Here is a 22,920-nt window from a genome sequence, read left to right as displayed (position 1 = left end):
CATTTGCCAGTGGCCTTCTCCTTTGCAATAGGCACACTGGTTCTTCCCCAGCCCCGATCGCCGAGGGCGCTTGTCCCCAGGCCTTGCTCCTCTTCCTTTCTGGTTTCCTTTCCTCCCGTCTCCTGTTGCCCTGTTTATGGTTAATAAAACCTGTGTCATCTTTGTGGTTAGCTCACCGGGGTCTTCTCTATAGTTGAACGTCTTCTGTGCTACCTCAACCGATTCCGACAGCACCTTTCCCTCAAAGCCTTCTAACTTTTGTAACTTTTTCCTTATGTCTGGGGCCGACTGGGACACGAAAGCAATGTTAACTGCCCGCCTGTTTTCTGGCACCTCTGGGTCTATGGGGGTGTAGAGCCTGTAGGCTTCACACAAGCATACTAGAAACGCGCCCGGGGATTCATCCGGTCCCTGTACAGTTTCAGTTACCTTAGACAGATTGGTGGGCTTCCGCGCAGCTGCTCGGATTCCCCTCAGCAGAGTCTGGCGATACCAATCAAGAGCCTCCTTACCTCGATCTGAGTTGGGGTCCCACGGGGGTCGGGAGAGTGGAAAAACGGACTCCAGCCGCGCCGGGTCTGACACTGACTGACCATCTGGTCCGAGGACCAGTTTTCTCCCCTCCGCTCTCACTCTTTCTCTCTCTTTCAAAGTGAACAGAGTCTGGAGGAGTTGCTGACAGTCGTCCCAGGTGGGCTGATGGGTAAAAAATACAGACTCCAAAAGAGAGATGAGTCCCTGGGGATTCTGAGAGAACGAGGGATTCTGATTCTTCCAGTTACACAGGTCACTAGTCGTGAAAGGGGCATAAGCCATAAACAGCCTGCCATCCTCTGCTACCGGAGTTATCTGACGCAGGGGCAGCATCGGGACCCCTGAGGAATCAGGGGAAGGGTCTGAATGATGGGGTCTATACTCAGTCCCGCTATGGGTGTGGGGCGGACTCATTGGGCCTTCAGGGGGACCCGCAATTGGGGCAGATGGATACGGGGAAGGTTCCATCAAGAGGGGGTCCTCCAGGGGTGGTGGAAGGACAGGAGGCTGTTTTTCAGTCTCGGGACGGGGCAGCGGCTCAGGCCTCCAGGCCAGCACGCAGCGGCGCACCTGCGCCAGCACTTCCCTGTTTCCGTCCCGGGCCTCCGCCCCCTCTCTCTCTCCTTCCCGCCCTCCCCGCAGCACTGGCGCAGCCGGCTTCCCCTGGGTTTCTCTGATTCTAAAACAAAAATAAATGAATTGCCTGATGACTAGAATTGCCTGATGAGGTTTAGTGATGGGAGGTTTAGTGAGGAGGATAGTCCATCTCCGTCTCTGTCCCAATTTTTCCTTATTCTGGGGGGGGTTTTGGCAGTCCTGGAGCCACTTGGGATTGTCAGTCAAAATGTCTATCCAAATTTGGATATAAGGAATTTGATCCGGGTGGCCGGGATTGTCAAAAACGGCACGTTGGATGTTATATGCCAGTCCTAGATCAGTGGACCCCTCCAGGGGCCACTCACTGGGATATGGGAAAGTCGGCCATTCCCGCTCACAAAATTTCTGTAAATCAAAAGCGTTAACGGAGGCTCCATAATCATCCGCTCGCCGCTTGAATTCCTGAAAATTTTTAAAAAGACATTGCAGGGGAGTACAGACAGAAGAATATGAAGCAGACTGACCCATTCTAATGATAGAGACAATTAGACCACAATTCTAATGATAGAGATAATTAGACCACAATAACAGAATAACAATGACAACCAACTGAGGATGACCAGGTACCGTCGTGCACCGGGATCTGGTCTTGGAAGTAGCGCTTTGTCCAGCCTTCCAGAGACCCTACATGGGCGCCCACAGAACCAGGAATAAGTTTCTTACCAGTAAGAACCAGATCCAGGCAGCTCCAATCAGAGTCAATCGGGAAATTTAGCAGGCGGGGTCTCCGACCCCTTACCAGTCCCGGGGCTGAGGAACATTTCTCAGAGATCTCCCCCTAGGTCGGAGAGTCTGGGGACCCCGGTGGGCTCCAGTCACAGGACCAGTCAAAGGCTGGTTATCTCGCTGGGGCCTCCAAATGTTGTGGAGTGAACGCAAGTGAATGACCACTAGAGTCCAGACCAAATTAAAATTTAGGGAGCCTTTAATAGCAGGCTGGTGACTGCTCTGCCTTTCTCCACACAGGGAGTCCAGAGAGCAGCCCCGACCCTTTGTGCAGGACCACTTTTAAGCACATTAACCACATCCTGTTTTTGCAGAGCAAGTAACCCAAGACAAAACAGTTTTTCCCAAGCATCGTCAGGGTCATGCCATTGATGACCCTGTTATTCACAGGGTCATCCTGTTCTTCAGAAAGCTGACAGTGTTCTATCTTGCAAGGCTATTTTGTGAGGTGCAGCTGGGAAGGGGCCATGAGACCATATCTCAAGGCCTGGCCTGGTGTCAGCACTGACAACTCTATCTGGGGCATGGTCCATGGCCTCTCTGGAGTGCTCAAAAATTCCCACTCTCTAGCAGTGTGTGTTTTTGAAATTGAGTTTTAGAGAGGAAAGGAGAACGAGAGAAACATTGATGTGAGAGAGAAACATAGATCACTGCCTCCTGCATGCAACCCTGACTGGGGCTCGAGCCCACAACCTGGAATGAAACCAGCTTTTCAGTGCATGGGACAGTGCTCAATCAACTGAGCCACACCAGCCAGGGCTATGCTAATTATTTTTATAGAATTTATGTCACTAAGATGAGGAGTTCTCACATACAAAAAAATAAAATAAAGCTTATATAGTTTAGTCTGAGTAGAATATAACTTGCTTAGAGAATTACCCGTTGACTTTCAGTTCAAGATGGCAGCCTGAGCATAAGTATCTTTCTTCCTTTTTTGCTTGACACTCTGTTAAAATAATAGTAAGGAAATAAAATGAGGAATTAAATCTGCAGTGGCATAGAGAACCAGAGAGAGATCATCATTAGATTGAGGAAATGGATGGAAGCATGTTGACAAATGGAATGAAGCACAGTAAACCACGATGGTAAATAAATTGTAGGAGAGAGTTAAAGCAAGGGAGGGACTATCAACCAGGCAAAACCCCTTATCAGTAAGCCTCAGGCTTGAAGTCTGAACCCAGGGACTGGGAGTGAAATCAGGGGAGCCCAAAATAGGAAAAATAGGAGGGGGCAGTTAAAAAGAGTCTGTCCACCAAAGAACTGCATCAAATACCAGCCTGATTCTAAAACAAAAATAAATGAATTGCCTGATGACTAGAAAGTCAGCTGAGCCCTAGTCGATTTGATTGTGTGGATGGAGCCTGGGCCTGTGGACTGAGGAGTCCCAGGTTCGATTCTGGTCAAGGGCACATGCCTGGGTTGTGAGCTTGATCCCCAGTTGGGGGCATGCAGGAGGCAGCCGATCAATGATTCTCATCATTAATGTTTCTTTCTCTCTTCCTTCCTCTCTGAAATCAGTAAAAATATATTTTTAAAAAATAATTTAAGGAAGGGAGAGAGGGAGAGAGAAAGGAAGGGAGGGAGGGAGGGAAAGGAAGACAAAGAAAAGAAAGGCAGCTGTGTTAGCATGGTGGGTGGGGGCACCCAACCCACCTAAAGTCTGATCCTACCTACTTATTCTAAAGCAAACCTAATGACTGAATATCCCCATTCAGGGAAGGAATTTGGGGGGGACATAGACCTAGATATAAAAGAACACAGGAAGTCCACTAAATAGTTTAACCTGGTCCATGAAGATTAAGTATAAATGGACAATCAAGAGAAAGACCAAATAGAGTATTTCACCCTGGGGCTAGAGATAGCTAAGTAAGTAGGCAATAGCTTTGGGGAGAAAGGAGAGGACACTCTTAATTAGTATCCTCACAAAGTCTTCAATAATAATAGAATGTTTGAAAAAGAAAAAAAACACTGAGAAAGCACTACAAAATTTTTTAAATGGTTGACAGAGTAAATTTAATGGAAAGGTTGGAAGACGAAGTCTAGAAAATCTTCTAAGATCTGAGCAAAAAATACATGGAAAAAATATAGATCTATTCTTAGGAGATATGAAATCTGACAAAATTTTTGAAATAGGAAATAGAGGGAATTATTAAACCAATGATGAAGGAAATTTCCCAGAGTGGAAAAGCAAAAGGCCTTCAGATTAAAATGCCCACTGAATGCCAAATCAAATGGTTTATGAGATCTAAGAATACCAAGAATAAGAATGAAAAAAAGAAAACAAATAAAAACAGAAGTAAAAAGAATACCAAACGTAAGAAAAATAAAAAAGAATACCAAGAGTAAAGAAATATTAGAGAGGAAAATTTTTCTCTACCCTGTTAGGTTTAGTAGCGGAGGGGGCCTGCAAATTAAACTGTCAAAAGACAGATTTAATCATGTATGTAAGGGAGTTCACAGAAAAATGTAACCCTTAAGGGTTGTTTAGCCTTTGGGGCTTAAATACCACCTGAAGGGAAGGAGGGGGAGAAAGGCCACTTAAGGAAAACAGATGATTTTTTTGAAAGATAAATAGGCCCTTAAGAGAATAGATGGTAGGAAGATATCATGTTTTTATGTGTGACAGTGTCTGTTTATTTATTTTTAAATATATGTGACAGTGTCTTGTTTAAATGTGGATCTTCGATGATAAGGATCAGTCATCCCTGGTTGCTCCCAGGGAGGGGATTTATGACAGTTGATTGAATTCCTTGGGGGGTCTGTGCTTGAGATTTCTTCTGCTCAATAATTTTTATGTCACAGTGGCTTATTCTGGACCTCTTTATTGATGGTCCTGAAAGTTTGGGAAAGTAAAATCAGAAACCAAAACCAAACTGGCATCAGATTAATATCAGCAACTCTGGAGACGAGAACGCAAAGAAAGTGAGTGCACATCATATGATACCATAAACAAAGGAACTGACTGAGGGTCCGGTGAGAAGAAATCCCAGAAACACAGCTATGCAGCATGTCCAGTAAGCAGTTTGTGGCCATTGTAACAAGGTCAAGAAAAATCGGCCCCGGTAGACACAGCTGATCCTCACAGCCAGCTGGCCTGGAGGTCAATTCCTCCCAGTGATACCAACAACAATCAAGGCTTAACTACAACAAGGCTGTACACACAGTCCACAAAGGGGTGAACCAAGAGTGTCCACCTCAGGTAACTGGGGAGGCTGAGCCACTGGGTCTTATAGGACACCTAGCACACAAAGCTACCCTACCAACTCAGAGAAGCAGCGAAAATGTGGAGACAAAGAAACATCACAAATGAAAGAAATGGAGGAAAGCAAATTACTGAATATAGAATTCAAAACCATGGTTATAAGGTTTTTCAAGAATATCCTAGAAAAGGCCAATAAATTTAGCAAGACCCTCGAGGATATGAAAAAGGACCAACTAGAAATTAAACATACACTGACTGAAGTAAAAATATTATACAGAGACCCAATAGCAGTCTAGAGGAACGCAAGAATCAAGTCAAAGAGTTGAAATACAAAGAAGCAAAAAACACTCAACTGGAAAAGAAAAAAGAACCCAAAAACTTGAAGATAGTGTAAGGAGCCTCTGGGACAACTTCAAGTATACCAACATCCGAATTATGGGGGTGCCAGAAGAAGAGAGAGAGCAAGATACTGAAAACCTATTTGAAGAAATAATGACAGAAAACTTCCCCCACCTGTGAAAGAAATAGACTTACAAGTCCAGGAAGCGCACAGAACCCCAAACAAGAGGAATCCAAAGAGGACCACACCAAGACACATCATAATTAAAATGCCAAGAGCAAAAGACAAAGAGAGAATATTAAAAGCAGCAAGAGAAAAACAGTTAATTACCTACAAGGGAGCACCCATACGACTGTCAGCTGATTTCTCAACAGAAACTATGCAGGCCAGAAGGGAGTGGCAAGAAATATTCAAAGTGATGAATAGCAAGAACCTACAACCAAGATTACTCTACCCAGCAAAGTTATCATTCAGAATTGAAGGGCAGATAAAGAGCTTCACAGATAAGAAAAAGCTAAAGGAGTTCATCACCACCAAACCAGTATTATATGAAATGCTGAAAGGTATTCTTAAAGAAGAGGAAGAAGAAAAAAGTAAAGATAAAAATTATGAACAACAAATACATATCTATCAACAAGTGAACCTAAAAATCAAGTGAATTAAAAACCTGATGAACAGAATAATCTGGTGAATATAATAGGGTCAGGGGCATAGAAAGGGAGTGGACTGATAATCCTCAGGGGGAAAGGGGTATTGGGGGTGCAGGAAGAGACTGGACAAAAATCATATACCTATGGATGAGGACAGTGGGGGGGGAGGTAAGGGCAGAGGGTGGGGTGGGAACTGGGTGGAGGGGAGCTATGGGGGGAAAAAAGAGAAACAGTTGTAATCTGAACAATAAAGATTTATTAAATTAAAAGAAAAAGAAAAATCAGTCCCAAATAATCCTATCTACCGTGTTCCCCGAAAATAAAAGATCCTCCAAAAATAAGACCTACTTACAGGTTTCCTTCTGAGTGAAATATAAGACATCCCCCAAAAATAAGGCTCCCAGGTTCTGTCTCAGAATGAAAATTAATTTACCGTAAACTGGTCGCTAGGGCCGCCCCGACTGGTGTCTAGCAACCAGTGACGTTACGCGGAGTCCTGACGTCACTGCTGTGTGGAGGTGGAGCGGAGGTCGGAGTGAGCGGTGAGCACGGGGGCGGGAGAGAGGAGGAGACTTTCGCAGATGCGTGTAGAAGAACAGGAGGATTAGAGCGGATGGGACGCGGCGAAGGTGGTGAGTGCTGGTCTGTCTCTGGTGACACTACCTGATGCTCGCAGCCGCCTTCATGATGACTGAAGGTTCTCAGTCAGTGGCAGACCCTGCTCCAGCCCAGATCCAGGCCCCAGCAAGCCCAGTGACAGTCCCCAGGCAGGCCCCAGGGGGTAAATGTCTGATAAAGGGGTAGGGGGGATGTCTGGTGAAGGTGTTCAGTGGCACAGGGGTGGGGGGAGGGGGATCACTTAAAATGACACAGGAGGATCAGAGGGGGCAATCAAAATGACACAGGAGGATCAAAAGGGGTTACTAAAATGGTAATTCCCCCCTCTGATTCTCCTGTGCCATTTTGATTCCCCCCTCTGATCCCCCCTGTGTCATTTTGAGTGATCCCCCTGCCCCCACCTTGATACCCCAATTCCTTTTTTTTTACCCTACGGTAGAAATGAGCGCACAAAGAAAAAGCTACTCCGTGGAGTACAAGAAAGGAATCGTGGAATACTCTTGGGGCCAAAATCTTACTGCTTTCTGCAAAGAGAAGATGTTGAGTATCCAATTGGTCCGAAAATGGCGAACAGAGTATGGTAACCTCATTGAACAAGTGGACAAGGGAAATGCTAAAAAGCGCAAGTGTGGATCAGGTCGGCAACCATTATTTTCCAAGCTGGAAGACCTGATCTGTGAATGGGTTGTTGACAGGAGAGCAGAGGCTTTGGTTGTGAATAGGGCTCAGATTCAAGAATTTGCCCTTGCAATGGCACCACAGTTTGACATAGCCCCCGAAGACTTCAAAGCATCACAACACTGGCTGGATAATTTCCTTCAGCGAAGTGAACTGTCTTTAAGAAGATCTACAACATTGTTTAGGTTGGAAGATACTCAAGTTATTAAGCGAGCACTTGCATTCAAGTCCTTTATTGATGATGCTGAATTCTCTAAATACAATCTTTCCAACATGATTGCTATGGATGAAACTGCAGTGTTTATGGGCCAATCATCTCAAACAACAATTGAACAGCGGGGTGCCTCCTTAGCGTACATTCCCTCCACTGCTTACAAAAGTGCACGTGTTTCCTGTATTTTGGCAATTCGTCTGGATGGCACTAAAATCCCACCTTTAATCATTTCTAAGGGCAAGAAGAAAAAGATTGAATGTGTTTTGGGCGTTTTTATTCTTGAAACTGAAAAAGCCTGGGCCACACAAGCAGTTATAAGGAAGTGGGTCAATTTAATGCTGCCGCTTGTTATGCGAGGGAGCCAAAGAGGTCTGCTAGTCTGGGATGCAGCCAGCACTCACCGCGCTAAAGACATGAAGACATTTCTTCACGAAAGAAAAATAGATCAGATAATGATTCCCGCAGGAATGACGGCCTATCTCCAGACTCTTGATATTGCAATAAACAAGCCATTCAAAGACAATTTGCGCATGGAAATTAATGACTACATTGAAAATAGAATGGAGAGAAATCAGCGTGGAAACTTTGTGAAACCTAAACTGCAAGAAGTTGTGACTTGGGTGAAGAATTCATGGGAGAAAATCACTGACAGTTGCATTGCAAATGCACTGCGAGCAGGCTACCTTGACAAGAAGTACTCATTTAAAGACAGTGCTATTGCTAAACATGAGAGATTTGGTCCACTGATTCTGAAAGAAATGGAGTCACAAGAAATTCACCAGGAAATTCAGGAATTGGATTATCACGATGATGTTCCAGAAGATGATGACATGATTGTCATTGAATAAATGAGTAAATTCTTGATACTGTAGAATTCAGTTTGTCTGGTTTGTGTTGACAACTACCGTACTACCGTACCGTATACAGGTAATAAGTTTCCTTTATTTTCATTTAACAATAAATGTGTACCGTATTCTTCTTCATGGAAAAATAAGATATTCCCTGAAAATAAGACCTAGCATGTCTTTGGGGGCAAAAATTAATATAAGACACTGTCTTATTTTCGGGAAAACACGGTAATAAAGGAGTAATATGCAAATTGACCGTCATTCCAACACAAAAGATGGCCGCCCCCATGTGAACACAAGATGGCCAGCAGGGGAGGGCAGTTGGGGGCAATCATGCCTATAGGAGAGAGCAGTTAGGGGCAACCAGGCCAGCAGGAGAAGACAGTTAGGGGCGATCGGGCCGGCAGGGGAGCAGTTAGGTGTCAATCAGGCTGGCAAGGGAGTGGTTAGGGGGTGATCAGGATGGCAGGCAGAAGCAGTTAGGGGCAATCAGGCAGGTAGGCAGGCGAGCAGTTGGGAGCCAGCAGTCCTGGATTGTGAGAGGGATCCCAGATTGGAGACGGTACAGGCTGGGCTGAGGGGCACCCTCCCCTGCAATACGCCCCCCCCCCCATGCATGAATTTCGTGCACTGGGGCTCTAGTATAAAGAATAAAAAATTAAATATTTTTAAAAATGTATTTTTATTGATTTAAGATGGAAAGAGAGATAGAAACATAAATGATGAGAATCATTTGATCGGCTGCCTCCTGCCTGCCCCCTACTGGGGATGGAGCCTGCAACCCAGGCAATACCCTGACCAGGAATTGAGCTTTGATCTTCTAGTTCATAGAACAATGCTCAACCGCTGAACCACACTGGCTTGGCTTTTTTAAATATATTCATTCATTTATTTTAATCTTCACCTGAGGATATTTATTTTTTAAATATATTTTTATTGCCCTAACTGGTTTTGCTCAGTGGATAGAGCATCAGCAAGGGTTCGATTCCAGCAAGGGCACGTACCTTGGTTGCGGGCACATCCCCAGTGGGAGGTGTGCAGGAGGCAGCTGTTAGATGTTTCTTTCTCATCGATGTTTCTAACTATCCCTTTCCCTTCCTCTCTGTAAAAAAATCAATAAAATATATTTAAATATATATATATATTTTTTTTATTTCAGAGAGGAAGGGAGAGGGAGAGAGAAGCATCAATGATGAGAGAATCATTGATTGACTGCCTCCTGCACACCCCCTGCTGGGGATGGAGCCCACAACCTGGGCATGTGCCCTTGACTGGAATCGAACCTGGGACACTTCAGTCTGCATGCTGATACTCTATCCACTGAGCCAAACCAGCTAGGACTCTTTTTTTTTTTTTTTTTTTTTTTTTTTTTTAAGTGAGGGGGGAGGGCCCTAGGTGGCAGAGGGTGAGAAAGAAAGAAAGAAACATCAATGTGAAGGAGACACATCAATTGGTTGCCTCCTACATGTGCCCCAACCAGGGCCAGGGATCGAACTTGCAATCCTGGTACATACCCTTGACCCCCGCTACCTTTTGGTGTGCGGGGCCAACACTCTAACCACTTAGCAACACTGGCCAGGATAGAAATGAAATATTTTATTGATGGCAGTGAAGAACACAAATGCTACTTCTCAACCAAAAAGGGAGAAAAGGGGCTTAGAAACTCCAGGGGAAAGATCATACAGGAGAGCTAAGGTTATATGTAAAACAAAGGAAATTGTCACATGGTTTTGAGTAATTGATAAAATCTACCAAAACAATAATCCATTTTCCTGAATGCAGTAAACATCCTTAGGATTGCACAAGAGTCACAGCATTCCAAGTGGGGAAGGGAACTTATTAACTGTTGATTAGCTACAACACTTGGCATCAACATATAGACTTAAATATGGTTAGAGAACAGGACAGGATGTATATGTTCATCTTGATATAAAAGTAAAGTACATAAATAAAAGAAGAGTACCCAGAAGGTTTGAGACGCTAATTTACATAGAGGGGAGAGAGTGGTCAAAAGTTCTATCTAAAGTTACAAAAATATTGAATAGATGAACCAGTATTATAGCAAAGTTTGGGGCAAGATAAAGTGAAGGGGGTGGCATAAATGAGATGAAGCCTCTCTTTCATAGTTGGGGGTTCATTAGGTAAATGTCAGGTGGTGACTGCCTAGAGCAGGGGGGGGGGACCCTTTTTCTGCCAAGGGCCATTTGGATGTTTATAACATCATTTGAGGGCCATTCAAAATTATCAGCTTAAAAGTTAGCCTGCTCTATTTGGTCAAACATTTAATTAACTCGCCCTAATGCCTGGGCAGGGCCAGACCAAATGACTCTGTGTGCCTTATACAGAGCAGGCAGATGTTCCCCAAAGCTGGGCTAGAGGAATGACAGCAAGGGGTAGGGTGCCTGTGGAGGTAACCACAAGAGCTGCAAACAAGCTGTTTAGAAAGGGAATGCCTTAGAGAAGGGAAGTGAGACCGGAGGGGAGGGTGGGGCAGAGGAATGTTGCTTTTAATTATAAACCCTTCTGTACTATAGTCTCTTTCCCAGGTATCACATTAATTAAATATACAAACAAGAGCTTCTTTCATTTTTTAAAAATCGATAAGCCTGGCCCTAACCGGTTTGGCTCAGTGGATAGAGCGTCGGCCTGCGGACTGAAGGGTCCCAGGTTCAATTCCGGTCAGGGGCATGTACCTTGGTTGCGGGCACATCCCCAGTGTGGAGTGTGCAGGGGGCAGCTGAATCGATGTTTCTCTCTCATCGATGTTTCTCACACTCTATCCCTCTCCTTTCCTCTCTGTAAAAAATCAATAAAAGATATTTTTTTTAAAAAAATCAATAGCCTGGATTGGAGTCGGAGGAGGATTAGCTCAGTTTCTCAGCTTTTTCCTCTGGACCGGCTCCTTCCTCAGGACAAAGCAGCTTCAGTGCTGGTCTTCCCTTAAAGGGTTCTTGCCTTCTGGTTTGGACCTTTCTCGGGGGAACAAAGGATTGCAGCTAAGACAATTTATTGCAAGAGTTATACATGATCACTACATTGCAATATGGAGGAAACTGAAAAAATACAAATAACTCCAGGAAAAACTGCTAATATTTTAATGTGTTTGCTCACAATCACATATTTATCATATTGTACATATAATTTAACATTTTTTTATAATATGTAAGCATTTTCTTACTTTTTATTTTAAAGTAATTTTTAATAATTTATATTTTGTCATGGTAATGATGTATTCCATTTATCCAGACCTGCCCACAAATGACCTTCTATTAAAGCATTATGATGTGCCTACATTTACTAATCTAACTTTTTTTCCCTTCTCACCAGGGAGTAAGAGTGCAAAAATTCAGTCGGGGATATTTGGAAAGGGGTCTACATATTCACGGCACAATGCTGAAAGACTTTTTAAAAAGCTGATACTCGACAAGATCTTGGATGAAGACTTATTTATCAATGCCAATGACCAACCCATTGCCTATGTGATGCTCGGAAGTAAAGCGCAAGCTTTACTAAATGGGCATTTAAAGGTACGGCATTTTAAATGTTTATTTCATTTTAGTATTTCACAGTGAGTAGACAAAAACATATTATTGCAAATTAAACTCTCTTTTCCAAAGCTTATGGGTACTGAATTTATTTCTACTATCTTATATGAACATACTATGTTCCTCTTAATTTGCAAAGAGACCTTAAAATGGAACCCAAGTAATGCAGTAACTATCAAAGTGAACTTAATGGGTTATCAGATCACTAAATCACCACGTATTTACTAAACTAACATTTGTCAAGAAGTAGTTCTGTGCTAGGCCCTGGGGAGACAAAGATGGAGAATGCACAGCCCCTGTCCCAAAGGGCTTACCATCCACTTGGCATAAAAGAAGTATCCGCCCAAAAATGCAGTGAAGCATTAAATAAAGCCCCTATTTTGATGCAAGTGTGCACACACACACTCCTATGATTTCTCTCTCTCTCTCCCCTCTCACTCAAAGGTTGACTTTATGGAGACGGAAAATTCCAGCCGTATAAAAAAACAAAAAGCCTTAGTGACGAAGGTTTCCCAGAGGGAAGAGGTTGTTAAGAAATGTCTTGGAGAACTTACAGAAGTGTGCAAATCTCTGGGCAAAGTTTTTGGTGTCCATTACTTTAATATCTTCAACACTGTCACTCTCAAGAAGCTGGCAGGTAGGTGTGTATGAGCCTTCTGTTCCGTGGCATCAATTAATAAGCCCAAGGTTAGTCTTGCTAAGGAACTTTTTAAGTGCATAAATGTATCTCAGGCTTTTGTATTATTCTTATTTAGTCTCTAAATTGAAACTCCAGAGAAGCCATTTAAACTTACTCTTGAAATACTTTCCTCCAATGCTGGATGTTAGAATATGGATAATTGCAGTCTCTAATACCAGATGTTACTTATGATTATGTGTCCATTTGTGCCTGCCTTTATGAAATTTAGCTATGTTATTATAACGATGTCTTTGCAACGAGGAGCTAAGTTCCTTATGAAAAGAGATGATGTGTTATGCTTCTTTGAATCCGGATCAAGCACTCTTCTGTGTCTTCAGTTAATAAATGCCCTGAGTTATTGCCAAAGCTTCAGATAGCTCAACCAGAATTCTAATAGTAAAGTCCTTGGAAAATAAGTTGTTACATAGGGACCTTCCTAAAGTCCCATCATCATCACCCTCTCTCTTCTCCATTCCCATTCCCAGCACCATAGGTCATTATAGTACTTCATCAACTCTACGATGCCATCTACTTTAAGACACTGTATTTTATGAGCTACTGAGAAAGAAAAAATTCTGCTAATTAAACTAACACAGTGCTTTTGTTGAAAATTATTTTGACTTATTCTGCTTGTACATGAAAAATGCATAAAACTAAAGTGAGTTGATTTAGGTACTTGTAAAAATTCACATTCAAAGCCTGACTCTTCCAAATTATTTTTGAGTCGGTTTTCCATATCTTTGTTTTCCCGTGTGTCATTGAGAATGTTGGTGACAACAGCCTTTTTTAGTGTCTTCCACCATTTTCCCATCACTCCTGGTTTGGTGGTCGTGTTTTCTTAATGATACCACAAACTGCCACAGAAGGCTGGGCGTCTCTGAGTGACACAAGGGTATCGCTGCTTCATCCACTTCAGGCATCTTCTCTTTAAGTCATGGGAAGCATTGGTCATAGTGTGCAAGGAACTCTGAACTTGTGGTCATTTTCTCAAAAAGAGATATTTGCTTTATCAAATTTATCCCCCATTACTCCGTTCCTGAGGTTTCTGCATTCACAATCACTTTGTCAGGGCTAATCACAGCCTAGTTGTTTGTAGACATTTTCTGTGGCACGTGAGGAACCGGCCCGGCAGTCACACCGTGGCCGTGCCAGCAGTGCTACTGGCTGTGACTGGGTCCTCACGTGCACAGGCGGCAGCCGCCGCAGTATAGCTGCCGTTCAGCCGTCAGCACTTGTAAGACCAACCTTGACCTCAGGAAAGTCAAACCGTGAATAAGTGTCTTAGAGTTGATGAAATACTATCTTCGTTCCTAGGCTCTTAGTGTAGTTTTCTAACTGGTCTCCTTAACTCCAGATATGAACATGATGTACATTTTAATCTTTCAAAACCTCTGTTAAAACGCCAACAGCTCTCCAGACAAAGTACAAAGTTTATCAAGGATCTGCATTTCTACTTGCCTTTCCCACTTCGTCTCCCACTAACGCCCTCCATAAGCCTTCTAGTCTGCCCCAAAGGTCTGTTCCTTTTCCTCTAAACGCAGAAATGATGTGAAAATCGAAGATTTGAAATCCACCCTTTGCTGAAGTCTGCGTAGGAATTACTACTCCCTCACTCCCCATAGCCAGTGCCTCAGTGACTCCTACAGACCAGCCTCCCAAGTGCATCCAAATCCATCTCTTCTTCATCTCGACTGCTGCATCCTAATTCGCGACATCCTCACTTGCTTCTCTGTGGCTCCCACTGGGCTCCTAGTTTCTGCTCTTTCCCTTATGATCCATTTTCCATACAGCAGCTAGCGTGATCTTCAAAATGACAGGCTTGTCCGGCCACGAGACTGATGTACCATCTGTGTGCAGAGGATTCAACAGCCTGCTTGTTAAAATCAGATTACCCGCTTCACCCCACAGACAGAAAGACTGGATGAAGAACGGGTTTGGGTTGGGGTGTGTAAGAATTCAGTTATGGGCCCTGGCTGGTTTGGTTCAGTGGATAGAGCATTGGCTTGCAGACTGAAGGGTCCCGGGTTCGATTCTGGTCAAGGGCATATGCCCGGATTGTGGGCTTGATCCCTAGTAGGGGGCGTGCAGGAGGCAGCTGATCAATGATTCTCTCTCATCATTGATGTTTCTCTATCTCTCCCTCTACCTTCTTCTCTGAAATCAGTAAAAAAATATTTTTTTTAATTCTTATTTTAAAAAAAAGAATTCAGTTATGGTCTTTTTGAGTTGGATATACAAGTCTGGAGTGCAGGGTAGAAGTCAGATCTGGAAACATGAATGTGGGCATTCTCCTAAATAACCTTTATTGTGAGAAGATAGCAAAGTCTGCTTAAACTCTGAGGCCCAGCACACAGGTCCTCTCCGGTTACCCCGTGTCCTTTGCTCGCCCTCCCTCTCAGCCCTGACCTAACGCACCTTTGCTGCTGGAATTGGATGGTGGGCTCCTACCCTCTGGGCCTGTCTGCTGCCTCTGTTGGCACCAACTGCCTTGCAGAAAATTGGCCCATGTGCCCAGTGCTCTGCCTTTGGTTGGCACTTAACAAGCATGTGCTGAATGGGTGAATGAGCACAAATCAGTAGGTTTTCTGTTGGTGGTAATTTAAATTCCTGCTTTTATGTTCATGCACAGAATCGTTATCGTCTGATCCTGATGTTTTGCTTCAAATTGATGGTGTTACTGAAGATAAACTGGAAAAATACGGTGCAGAAGTGATTCCAGTATTACAGAAATACTCCGAGTGGACACTGCCAGGTTCAGTATACAGCCAAATATGTGTTTTCTGAAAGCCTGTCTTAATGTTAAGCGATGCATCTCACTGGATTAAATCTCTGGTTTCCGGGTGTGTTCATGCTTCCGACACCTTGTCACCCTGACGCTCAAGTGCTCAGGGCACCCTTCAGTGGTGTGCCAGGCACCTCTTACGGGACACAGGTGCTTAGGCCCCCTGCGGGATGCCAGCTACCAAACCTGCTACTAGGACCCAAAGGAGGACCTTTGAGCCCAGAAGTTGCTGGTTCTGTTCAGGCGAATACCTGGGGGACCCTTAGGGCGAGTGCAGCCCCAAGCCTGCTCCCATCTCGCCCTGTGGTCCTTGGCAGGCCACAGATAACCTCCTTGTGCTTCAGCTTCCTACCTGAGGAAGGACACGTTATCTGAAAAGCATCTCTAAAGGTAAAGTGGAAGAGTGGCGTTTAAACATTTGGGAAAAATGAACAGGGATGCCGAAACCGGTTTGGCTCAGTGGATAGAGCGTCGGCCTGCGGACTCAAGGGTCCCGGGTTCGATTCCGGTCAAGGGCACGTACCTTGGTTGCGGGCATATCCCCAGTGGGAGGTGTGCAGGAGGCAGCTGATCGATGTTTCTCTCTCATCGATGTTTCTGGCTCTCTATCCCTCTCCCTTCCTCTCTGTGAAATATCAATAAAATATATATTAAAAAAAAAATGAACATGGAATTGTAGTGCTAGATTATCTTATTATTGTTAGCTAGTGAAAGAATCTGCCCCAATCAGGGCATCCTTAGCAGATGTTCCCAAAGGTTACATTAGGCCTGTCACGAAGCATCTCTAATCGCGAACCCCATCACTACTGAGCGATAGAGAGCACTGGCTAAGAGGAACTGGAGAGCAAAGGAAGGTGTAGGAGACGGGACACATGCAGAAGGCTTATGGCAGCCGTGGGCAAACTACGGCCCGCGGGCCGGATCCGGCCCGTTCGGCTGTTCTATCCGGCCTGCGGAGCCGAAAGAGCGGAGGGTTCTCTTGCTCTCCCCTCCGCTCCTTGACTTTGAATTTATATTAGTTCACACAAACACTCCATCCATGCTTTTGTTCCGGCCCTCCGGTCCAGTTTAAGAACCCATTGTGGCCCTCGAGTCAAAAAGTTTGCCCACCCCTGGCTTATGGCCTCCTCTAACACACTGCCATGTGATAAGACACAACAGGCAGGCCAAGTTCAATGTTTTCCTTGTTTCTGTAAGGGATCTCGGTAGGGGTTTCTTTTCTAGGCTAATGGAAATAGTAAACAGGCTGAGAAATGAGTGAGCATGTGTTTCAAGTTCTGTCTGTTCCTAATCGTTTTTTATTCACTAACAAAATGCTGCAAAGTAAGGTTTTCATACATTCCTCAGTATCGTCATTATCCCATTAAAGGCCTTGCTTTGACAATAGTGACAATGCCTTGGTGGGAACTCCATGTTTGTTTACTACAGTAACTTGTTTGGCAGGGTTTTTCCCACATGAGACAGGGCTGCTCTGTGGAAGCGGCCAGCCTGGTGGTAATTGCTGCCACTATTGAGGGACAGGCACTGTGCCAAGAGCTTTGTCTGTTTTGCATCACTCAGTCCTCACAACACCCATTTTACAGGTGGAAATGGGTGAGGCCTCTTCATATCCCCAGAGTCCCACAGCTGGCTGACAGCACTCTGCCCCAGCTACAGTGCCTTCCTGTGGGAACCAGTGTTGGAGGGACAAGGCCCGTCCTGTCCTTTTTACCGGGCAGCAAGGTAGCCTGAGGGTGAACCGAACCAGCCAGGAAATATCTTCCTTCAGAGAATGGAGGAATGAATTTACCTGTGGAGGTTTCATGTTCTTTCCGTGTGTTGGGATGCCAGTACCTGTGGAAGTTACCATCTCTTTACGTGTGTGCTTCCATACAGACCCATTTCCTGCATGGTGGGTGAAATGTTCCCCAAAACAAAGAGGTGTTTTTGTCTTTGAAGAGTAAAATCTGGCCTGGAAGTTTCTGACACTCACTAAGTAACTCTTCTTCCAAAGTGAGGTACAGAGCATAGCTTATGTTTCTCTTATACTGGGTTATATTTTCAGCATATGTAAGTTGATAAATAAAATTTATCTTTTATATAGCACATCATACTTTTAAAAGAGCTTAACAGGATTAACTGCCCAAATAGTAACAGGTGTAGGTCATACACATAGAGTAGGAGCTAAACCTGAGGTCTCTAGTTGAGTTAAAGAGTATCACAGATTTTTTTTAATATATATTTTTATTGATTTCAGAGGAAGGGAGAGGGAGAGAGAGAGAAGCATCAGTGATGAGAGAGAATCATTGATCAGCTGCCTCCTGCACACCCCACACTAGGGATCGAGCTTGCAACCCAGGCATATGCCCCGATCGGGAATCGAACAGTGACCTCCTGGTTCATAGGTTGATGCTCAACCACTGAGCCACACTGGCCAGGCTCACGGATTTTTTTAAATGAATTCTCTGCCTTTAAAAAAATGAGTTGCCATTGAGAACTTGGGGCTTTGTGAAATTAAAGAAAAAGAAATGTTCAGTTCCTGCAGAATTGTCAAGCCCATGTGGCAAGAAGACACCAGGAAAGCAGGTAGGTGTCAGCGGAACTGAGTGTGTTGTGCGTCTCCGTGTAGACGGGTGACACTGGGCCCAGCAGGCATCCCCGGTAAATGTCTGCGTTGTCCATTTGCAGTTGAGGACGGCTCCCCACAGATGAGCCCATCCAGCAGCAGAAGCGCTGCTAGAAATGGCTCGGAGGAGTGCGATGAGGAAACACCTATATCTTCTCATTACTTTGCAAATAAAACCAAAAATGAAAGAAAGAGGAAAAGGATGCCAGCCTGCCAAAGGTCTAAAAGGAGAAAAACTGGTTTTGGTGATTTCAAGACAAAAGGGTAAGTTCTGCAACATGTTCTGCAACCCAGCGTATAAGGGAGGAAAGGACGAAAGTGCAGCTGCTGTGGTTCCCTTTGAAGCCTTTAGTGAAATGAGCCATTATTAAACGTTGCTTGATCCAACATTTGCTTTAGCTTTCATTTTATTTATTTATTTTTAACATATTTTTATTGATTTCAGAGAGGAAGGGAGAGGGAGAGAGATAGAAACATCAGTGATGAGAGAGAATCATGGATCAGCTACCTCCTGCATGCCCCACACTGGGGATCAAGCCCGCAATCGGGGCATGTGCCCTGACTGGGAATCCATCCGCAACCTCCTGGTTCACAGGCCAACACTTAACCACTGTGCCGTGCCGGCTAGGCTGCTTTAGTTTTTGAAAATAATCTACTCCTAAGTCGATTATCACTAAAACTTTCTAGTTTGCAAAAGCTCCAATTTTGACTTGAACTTAGAAAAAAAAATTTTTTTATAATTGCTCTTCTTAAGAGTCTTTTCCACCTAAAATACTATAAATCATATACTAGCTGAATAAACAGAAACCTTTGTTCCCTCCTTACTTTTATGATTCTGACAGTACTTGCTATACTGCTTATATTGCCACAGAATCTACAGGCCTCCACTTGGAGGCCCTGCACACTCCCTGCCATTCACCCATACCTGGGAGCGCCAACCCCCCAATCTGCAGGGCAGCAGGGAAGAGTCCACAACAGGAAAATCAAAGATCAGGCAAGCCAGGCTACGAGAGACTGGCCTCCATCCTCCCTTCCCCACATGTGCCTGCCCCCTGGGCTGGGACTCATCAGCTCTGGGCGCTGTTAGCACCCCAAGGGGGAACAAAGGTAGTATTGTCTGTCAGGTGCTGGGTGATGATCTGGGCAGCGTTGGTATTTCTTCATAATTGCACTGCTTCACACAGCCCCCTCCCTGTCTTCTCAAGGACACTCTGTCCTCACCAGGAAAGTAAGGTCTGGCAGGATCGTGACCATCCCATCAGTCTGGATGGCCGCCTCCCACATAACTGCATGTTGTCACAGAGATGCTTGCAGAAAAGGGAAAGAAGTCCTCGGTAAATTTCTGGAAGCTGTTGTGTTTTTTCTTTTGCAGTTTTTTGTAACTCTCTTCCTTCTGGGTAATAAAAAAATATTTTTTTGAGTGAGGGAAGAAAGGGGAAGGCAAATGTGACCAAATTGTCACTTTCTTGTTAAGTCTATAAACAAACATCTTGCATGTGCTAATTATTCTGCCAGGATACAGAAATTAAAAGCATTAGTAAATGTTAGTTTAATTTTGTGGTTTTTAATGCGCAAGTGACCAGCAGATGTTCTTCAGTGGGGACATTTTATTTTCTTCATTTATTCCTTCGTTTTGGGAAATACTCATTTCCTCAGGAGCCCACACAGAGTAAGAGTCCTTAAAAGGCATGTGGTCCGGTCCCCTGGGGTTTACGATGAGGAAACTAAGGCCTAGGCCAGCCGTGGGCAAACTACGGCCCGCGGGCCGGATCCGGCTGTTCTATCCTGTTCTCTTGCTCTCCCCTCCGCTCCTTTACTTTGAATTTATATTAGTTCACACAAACACTCCATCCATGCTTTTGTTCTGGCCCTCCGGTCCAGTTTAAGAACCCATTGTGGCCCTCGAGTCAAAAAGTTTGCCCACCCCTGGAGGCTGTGGGAGGCTTCCGCAAGGTTGTACCAGCCTGGTCTCAGTGTTAGAGGGAGGATTGGACAGTGGCTCGCCCATACTTGCCCAGAGCTTTTTTTTTCAATCCTAACCCGAGGATATTTTTCCATTGATTTTTTTTTAGAGAGAGTGGAAGAGAGAGGGAAAGACAGAAAGAAACATCGATGTGAGAGAAACACATCAATTGGTTGCCTCCTGCATGAGCCCTGACCAGGGCCCGGGCCGGAGAGAAGTCTGTAACTGAGGTACGTGCCCTTGACCAGAATCGAACCCAAGACCTTTCGGTTCTCAGGCCGATGCTCTATCCACCGCACCAAACCAGCTAGGGCCCAGAGCATTTTCATTTCTACATGTAGTACCTGGGAAGACCTTAGCAATGGTTGTGATTTCATTTTTACTTGTTAGAACAAAGCAAACCATATTTTAAGTGATCATTGCCTTTGGCTCCCTTATTCAGTTTTCACAACTTTGGTCTACAAGAGTGAGGCACTCTGCCCTGTGGCCTAGAACCTGATCTAATAAGAAGTTGGAAAGCTCAGTCAGTTCCAAAGCCAGTCCCAGTTTGATGCTGGTTTTTAATTAGCCTGTGTGTCTATGATGGGATTCTTTGATCCCTAGAGCCGAAAACCAGTACGTTTTGTTACTTTCTTTTACCTTTGTCACAGCCTCTTTGTGTCTGTGCTTCATTCTCCTCATTTCCCCAGAGCCTCTCTGAAAGATTCCCTCCGGTTCCACTGCACACCTGTTTGAAAGTCTCTGCGCAATGGCAGAATAAACATGGCTCTTTGCCAGGGTCCTCAACTCTCCACCCTACCGGAACTTTACCACTTGAGAAGAACACACAATGAACGAATTTTGTTCCCAAGTTGTGTTCCCAGCTCCCTAAGTGGGAGTAAAATGGACGGCCTGGGTGAGATGGAGGCTGCTGTTGGCAGATTCATTCCGTAAATCAATAGAAACAGCAGGTTTTTGCTCCGGACTAATATCTCAGCAGGAAGTCTGCATAGGGAAATTCAGGCTGCTGCTCTGCCGGGTGAGCACATCTTTGCCAGTTCTGTGGTCATACTGCCCTGGAGCAAGAGTTTAACGATGTTGAAAAACCACTCTTCACCTAGTCCCACCAGAATGTCATTACCACAGACCGGTAGCCCCGAATTCAGAGGTGGGAGGCCACTTGCCAGCCCCGATGCTGTGGAATTCGTGTTGGGCATGAATTCAGCCTGGTAACAAAGCAGCAGGAAATACTTGTGTAAGAAAAAGGCTTCTATAGAGAATGCTGCCGGCTGTTTTCCTTGTAAACATACGGCCCTGTGGGTTTTTTTAATTAATTTATTTATTTTACATTTTATTGGGGGTGGGAGGGAGGAGGAAAGAATAGCTATTATCTCAGGCCAGTGAGGGAAGTGAGGTGCTTGAAGGACTTTGTAATAGGCTGTGGCCAGGGCTTCTTCCCTGACTGTAAAGGCAGCGAGTGGGAGGTACAAGAACACAGATCTGGGAGTGCAGGCAATCCAGCGAGCTGCTGGCGACGTGGCGGTGACAGAGACGTGCCAGACCCGAGCCCTCGCAGGCCTCCCCAGGGAACCACAGCTGCAGCCTTCCCCTGGCTGGGGCCGGGCAGGAAGAGGCTCAGCTCAGCTCAGCTCTGCTCTGCCCCACCTCCATGCACCCATCCACCTTTCTCTGGACTGTGCAATTCCAGAGTATTGTCCAGGCATTTGGGGCCTTAAAACAAGGCACCCGTACTTTTCTTAAATGATCAGAATAGATCTGGGCTCTGTTGTCCCAAGGGAGGGGTCTGATTATCAGCTATGAAAGGTGTAGGTGGAGAGAAGGCACATGATTTGGCCTCAAGTCACAGAATTCAGAAACAGTCCTTGACATTTTAGGGAGATAAATTTGTCTGAAGAACAGCAGAGTCCTTTCCTCCTTGAATTGTAAAGGAAACTGACCTTACCCAGGGGGTTACAGGCAAAGTGACCCGTAAGACCAAAGAAAATCATGGGTTATGTGGCTCTTTCAGGTTAAGAGAAAAAAAGACTGTTTGGGGGGTTTTATATAACATTTCCATTTTCTTTGTCATGTTTTAGGAGATCCACCACATGCAGAAAGGTATCTCCTAAAACTAAACCCTCCAGCATCCCTGGGCCAACATCAACTGCACGAGGTTCTCTGGCGGCAGCAGGAGTCAGTAGAAAATTGGGGATTATGGCTCCACCGAAGCCTGTGAATAGACCCTTCCTCAGGCCGACATACGCATTTTCCTAACCACCAAAGCTCAACGTACAGAGATCTTGTTTCTTGTTTGTCAGCATCTGACCATCTGTGAATATAAAGCTGTTACTTTTGTTTTGCCCTTTATAATTTTTACCCATATCTATTAATGTTTCAATAAATGCTTGGGGTGACAGTTCTATTTTTAAAGTAAACATTTTCTTTTGAATAAGCATGATTTGCTGCCACTGCAAGCCTTGTGGCTGCTGATTCTGAGAACCTCTGATGCAGCAGCTGAATCATCTCAGGGAGAGAAATTCGAAGCACGCATGAAACACAGAAGCTGAAGGAAAAGACTCGCATGGGACGTTGTAAAAGTGTAAAACTTTCTGTGGAAGACGTAAACAAAATTAGAAGACAGAGAAAATAGAAAAAAAATATGACAAAGGAGTAATATCTGTAATATACAAAGAGCACCTATAAATCATTAAGAAAAGACAGACCAGTAGAAAAAAGGGTGTGAGTAGGCTCTCCTCAGAAGCAGAAATAAAAACGGCCCACAAATATGTGGGAAATGCTCAATCTGCCTAGTTAAAATATAAAGTAACACAATAAGTTGCCGTATTTTTGCCCATGGAATTGTTAGCACTGAATAAAACCCCAAAATCTGGGAACAACAA

At 44.6% G+C, this 22,920-nt stretch overlaps 1 protein-coding gene across 2 annotated transcripts in view; it reads left to right on the top strand.

Moving 5' to 3' along the window:
- Positions 1-22,659, top strand: part of BLM (BLM RecQ like helicase) — a 90,199-nt gene extending 67,540 nt beyond the window's left edge. Inside the window, exons 18-22 of one of the 2 annotated variants that reach the window (XM_080651560.1) lie at positions 11,795-11,994; positions 12,457-12,649; positions 15,321-15,443; positions 18,141-18,342; positions 22,117-22,659. In XM_080651560.1, coding sequence (XP_080507686.1) covers positions 11,795-11,994; positions 12,457-12,649; positions 15,321-15,443; positions 18,141-18,342; positions 22,117-22,294 — 896 coding nt within the window. In that variant the 3' untranslated portion in view covers positions 22,295-22,659. The remainder of the gene's footprint in view (positions 1-11,794; positions 11,995-12,456; positions 12,650-15,320; positions 15,444-18,140; positions 18,343-22,116) is intronic. The other variant, XM_080651561.1, reaches the window with a different exon arrangement.
- The last annotated feature ends 261 nt before the right edge of the window (positions 22,660-22,920 follow it).

The sequence above is a fragment of the Plecotus auritus genome (assembly GCF_963455305.1).
Source record: "Plecotus auritus genome assembly, chromosome: 15".
Lineage (NCBI taxonomy): Eukaryota > Metazoa > Chordata > Mammalia > Chiroptera > Vespertilionidae > Plecotus > Plecotus auritus.
This window is presented reverse-complemented; position numbering and strand designations above follow the sequence as displayed.